Below are 5,563 nucleotides of genomic sequence, written 5' to 3' on the forward strand. Positions count from 1 at the left end.
GAGAGATAGAGAGAGAGATTGAGAGAGATATATATAGAGAGAGATCAAGAGATCAAGAGATCGAGAGAAATATTGAGAGAGAGATTGAGTGAGAGATTGAGCAAGAGATTGATAGAGATATCAAGAGAGAGATCGAGAGAKAGACCGAAAGAAATTGAGAGAGAGATCGAGAGAGATATTGAGAGAGATTGCGCGAGAGATAGAGAGATTGAGAGAGATAGAGAGAGAGATTGAGAGARAGATAGAGAGATAAAGAGAGAGACAGAGAGGGAGATCAAGAGAGAGAGATCGAGAGAGACCGAGAGAGTGATACAGAGAGAGAGATCCAGAGAGAGAGATCGAGAAAACGAGAGTTCGAGAGAGAGAGAGATTGAGAGAGAGAGAGATCGAGAGAGAGTCCGAGAGAGATCGAGAGATAGAGAGAGAGATTGAAAGAGAGATCGAGAGAGAGACTGAAAGAGATCGAGAGAGAGATAAAGAAAGAGACAGAGAGAGACTGAGAGAGATCGAGGGATCAATAGAGAGGTAGATCGAGAGAGAAAGAGATTGAGAGAGAGAGAGTTCGATAGAGATCGAGAGAGGTTGAGAGAGAGATTGAAAGAGATAGAGATAGAGAGAGAGAGATCGTGAGAGATTGAGAGATTGAGAGAGAGAGAGATCAAAAGAGATTGAGAGAGAGATAAAGAGAGATCGAGAGAGATATAGAGAGATCAAGAGAGAGATAGAGAGAGATTGAGAGAGATCCAGATAGATCGAGAGAGCTAGAGAGAGAGAGAGATCGAGAGAGATAGAGAGAGTTAGAGAGAGAGAGATCGAGAGACATTGAGAGATTGAGATAGAGAAATCAAAAGAGATAGCGAGAGAGATAAAGAGAGATCAAGCGAGAGATAGAGAGAGATTGAGAGATCCAGATAGATCGAGAGAGAGAGATTGAGAGAGAGAGACATAGAGAGAGAGAGAGAGATCGAGAGAAATATTGAGAGAGAGATTGAGGGAGAGGTTGAGCAAGAGATAGAGAGATTAAGAGAGAGATCGAGAGAGAGACCGAGAGAGATTGAGAGTGCGATTGAGCGAGAGATTGAGAGAGAGATCAAGAGAGACCAAGAGAGATCAAGAGATCGAGAGACAGAATAAGAGAGAGACAGAGAGAGAGATTGAGAGAGACCGAGAGAGGGATACAGAGAGAGAGATCGAGAGAGATCGAGAAATCGAGAGTTCGACAGAGAGAGAGATTGAGAGAGAGAGAGATTGAGCGAGAGACCGAGAGAGATCGAGAGATCGAGAGAGAGATAAAGAGAGAGACAGAGAGATAGAGAGAGAGAGATCGGGAGAGAGATCGATAGTGATCGAGAGATGTTGAGAGAGAGATTGAGACAGACCGAGAGAGGGATACAGAGTGAGAGATTGAGAGAGAGAGAGATCGAGACATCGAGAGTTTGAGAGAGAGAGAGATAGAGAGAGAGTGAGATCGAGAGAGAGACCGAGAGAGATCGAGAGATGAGAGAGATTGAGAGAGAGATTGAGAGAGAGACCGAGAGAGATCGAGAGATCGAGAGAGAGATAAAGAGAGAGACAGAGAGAGATCGATAGTGATTGAGAGATGTTGAGAGAGAGATCTAGATTGAACGAGAGAGGAATACAGAGAGAAAGATCGAGAGAGAGAGAGAGAGAGATCGAGACATCGAGGGAGAGAGAGAGAGATTGAGAGAGAGAGAGAGATCGAGAGAGAGAGAGATAGAGAGAGAGATTGAGAGACAGGGATATCGAGAGAGAGATCGAGACATCAAGAGAGACCGAGAGACAGAGATTGAGAGAGATTGAGAGATATCCACACAGATAGAGAGAGAGAGAGAACGAGAGAGAGAGAACGAGAGAGACTGAGAGAGAGAGAGATCGAAATAGAGAGATCGATCGAGAGAACGAGAGAGAGAGATCGAGAAAGAGAGAGTGAGACAGATTGATAAAGAGAGAGAGAGAAAGATCAAGAGAGAGATCGATCGAGAGAAAGAGATCAAGAGAGATTGAGAGAGATCAAGAGAGATTGAGAGAGATCGAGAGAGAAAGATCGAGAGAGAGATCGAGAGAGAGAGATTGATAGAGAGAGATCGAGAGAGAKAGATCGATAGAGAGATAGAGAGAGAGAGAATGATCAATGGAGAGAGAGACAGATCGAGAGAGAGAGACAGATTGAGAGAGAGATAGAGAGAGAGAGATCAAGAGATCGAGAGAGAGATGGATAAAGAGAGAGTTCGATCGAGAGAGAGAGATCAAGAGAGATTGTGAGAGATCGAGAGAGAAAGATCGAGAGAGAAATCGAGAGAGAGAGATCGATATAGAGAGATTGAGAGATAGAGAGAGAGAGATAGAGATATAGAGATGGAGAGAGATTGAGAGAGATAGACTGATCAATGGAGAGAGAGACAGATCGAGAGAAAGAGAGAGGGACAGATTGAGAGAGATTGAGAGAGAGATAGAGAGAGAGATTGAGAAAGATCGCGAGAGAGATCGAGAAAGAGAGATTAAGAGATAGAGATATAGAGATAGAGAGATTGAGAGAGATGGAGACTGATCAATGGAGAGAGAGACCGATCGAGAGAGAGAGAGAGAGAGAGAGATCGAGAGAGAGATCACGAAAGAGAGAGAGAGATTGAGAGAGAGATCGAGAGAGAGATAGAGAGAGAGAGATTGAGAGAGAGACATCGAGAGAGAGAGAAATATAGAGACAGAGAGAGATCAAGAGAGATCAAGATATTGAGAGATCGAGAGAGATTAACAGATTGAGAGAGAGAGAGATCAAGAGAGAGAGATTGAAAGGTAGAGACAGATTTAGAAAGAGAGAGAGAGATCGAGAGAGAGAGAGATTGAGAGAGAGAGATATTGAGAGAGAGTGATCGAAAGAGAAAGAGAGAGATCGAGAGAGATCGAGAGATCGAGAGATCGAGAGATTGAGAGATAGAGAGAGAGACTGAGAGAGATATATAGAGAGAGAAATCAAGTGATCAAGAGATCGAGAGAAATATTGAGAGAGATTGAGTGAGAGATTGAGCAAGAGATAGAAAGAGAGATTGAGAGAGAGATCGAGAGAGAGACCGAGAGAGATCGAGAGAACGAGAGAGAAATAAAGAGAGAGACAGAGAGAGAGATCAAGAGATAGAGATCGAGAGAGACCGATAGAGTGATACAGAGAGAGAGATCAAGAGAGAGAGAGATCGAGACGAGAGTTCGAAAGAGAGAGAGATTGAGAGAGAGACCGAGAGAGATCGAGAGATAGAGAGATTGAAAGAGAGATTGAGAGAGAGATTGAGAGAGATCGAGAGAGAGATGAAGAAAGAGACAGAGAGAGACTGAGAGAGATTGAGAGATCAAGAGAGAGGGAGATCAAGAGAGAAAGAGATCGAGACAGGTTGAGAGAGGGATCGAAAGAGATAGAGATAGAGAGAGAGATCTTGAGAGATTGAGAGATTGAGAGAGAGAGATCAAAAGAGATAGAGAGAGAGATCAAAAGAGATAGAGAGAGAGATAAAGCGAGATCGAGAGAGAGATAAAGAGAGATCAAGAGAGAGATCGAGAGAGATAGAGAGAGAGATCGAGAGACATTGAGAGATTGAGATAGAGAAATCAAAAGAAGTAGCGAGAGAGATAAAGAGAGATCAAGAGAGAGATAGAGAGATCAAGAGAGAGATAGAGAGATCAAGAGAGAGATAGAGAGAGATCGAGAGAGATCCAGATAGACTGAGAGAGGGATCGAGGGAGAGAGATAGAGAGAGATCATCTAGAGAGAGAGAGACTGAGAGAGATCGAGAGAGAGAGATCGAGAGAGAGAGAGACCGAGAGACATAGAGAGACCGAGAGAGAGAGATCAAGAGAGATAGAGAGAGAGAGAGAGATCGAGGGAGAGATCAAGAGAGAGAGAGAGAGAAAGAGGAGAGATCGAGAGAGAGTAATAGAGAGAGAGAGATCGAGAGAGATCGACAGATAGAGAGAGAGCGATAGAGAGTGAGAGACAGGTCAATGGAGAGAGTGACAGATCAGTGGAGAGAGAGAGAGAGAAAGTGAGAGAGCGAGAGAGAGAGAGAGATTGAAAGACATTGAGAGACATTGAAAGATAGAGAGAGAGAGAGAGAGAGAGAGAGAGAGAGATAGAGATAGAGAGATCGAGAGATCAAGAGATCGAGAGAAATATTAAGAGAGATTGAGGGAGAGATTGAGCAAGAGATAGATAGAGAGATTAAGAGAGAGACCGAGAGAGAGACCAAGATAGATTGAGAGTGCGATTGAGCGAGAGATTGAGAGAGAGATCAAGAGAGACCAAGAGAGATCGAGAGATCGAGAGAGAGATAAAGAGAGAGACAGAGAGAGAGATCGAGAGACAGAGAGAGAGATCGAGAGAGACCGAGAGAGGAATACAGAGAGAGAGATCGAGAGAGAGATCGAGAAATCGAGAGTTTGAGAGAGAGAGAGATTGAGAGAGAGAGAGATCGAGAGAGAGACCGAGAGAGATCGAGAGATCGAGAGAGAGATAAAGAGAACGACAGAGAGATCGAGAGAGAGAGATCGAGAGAGAGATCAATAGTGATCGAGAGAGAGAGAGATGGATAAAGAGAGAGATCGATCGAGAGAGAGAGATCAAGAGAGATTGAGAGAGAAAGATTGAGAGAGAGAGAGAGAGAGAGAGAGATCGAGAGATAGAGTGAGATAGAGAGAGAGATAGAGAAATAGAGATAGAGAGAGATTGAGAGAGATGGAGACTGATCAATGGAGAGAGAGACAGATCGAGAGAGAGAGAGAGAGAGAGATCAAGAGAGAGATTGAGAAAGAGAAAGAGAGATTGAGAGAGAGATCGAGAGAGATTGAGAGATCGAGAGAGATTGAGAGAGAGATTGAGAGAGAGACATAGAGTGAGAGAAATATAGAGACAGAGAGAGATCGAGAGATCGAGAGAGATCAAGAGATTGAGAGATCGAGATAGATCACCAGATTGAGAGAGTGATSGAGAGAGATAGATCGAGAGAGAGATCGAGAGAGATAGATCGACAGAGAGATCGTAAGATAGAGAGACAGATCAAGAGAGAGAGATCGAGAAAGAGAGAGAGAGACAGATCGAGAAAGAGAGAGAAAGAGAGAGAGAGAGACATATCGAGAAAGAGAGAGAAACAAAGATCAAGAGAGAGATTGATCGAGAGAGAGAGATTGAGAGAGATAGAGAGAGAAATATCGAGAGAGAGATCGAGAGAGAGAGATCGATAGAGAGAGATTGAGAGGGAGAGATCGATAGAGAGAGAGATAGAGATATAGAGACAGAGAGAGAGATTGAGAGAGAGAGAGACTGATCAATGGAGAGAAAGAGAGATTGAGAGTGTAAGAGACCACCCTATGAAATTAGGACCAGCCCAATCTCACAAAATAATCCCTCAAGATCTTGCATTATGAAATCCCAGACAATAATGAAATACCCACCCTGATCATGAATGAGAAATGAAAACTTGTGACCTGAACGTATTTCCATCCATCCATCCATCCATCCATCCATCCATCTTCTTCCGCCTATCCGGGGTCGGGTCGC

The 5,563-nt window shown here is 43.7% G+C and overlaps 1 protein-coding gene across 1 annotated transcript in view; it reads left to right on the plus strand.

Moving 5' to 3' along the window:
* The window catches only part of LOC106536082 (RNA-binding protein 25-like), a 7,620-nt gene extending 6,368 nt beyond the window's left edge, over nucleotides 1-1,252 (plus strand). Inside the window, 1 exon segment of the mRNA XM_014033254.1 lies at nucleotides 1,086-1,252. Within this exon segment, the coding sequence (XP_013888708.1) occupies nucleotides 1,086-1,252 (167 nt within the window).
* Nucleotides 1,253-5,563: the final 4,311 nt, after the last annotated feature.

The sequence above is a fragment of the Austrofundulus limnaeus genome, unplaced genomic scaffold (assembly GCF_001266775.1).
Source record: "Austrofundulus limnaeus strain Quisiro unplaced genomic scaffold, Austrofundulus_limnaeus-1.0 Scaffold1676, whole genome shotgun sequence".
In the NCBI taxonomy this organism is placed as follows: domain Eukaryota; kingdom Metazoa; phylum Chordata; class Actinopteri; order Cyprinodontiformes; family Rivulidae; genus Austrofundulus; species Austrofundulus limnaeus.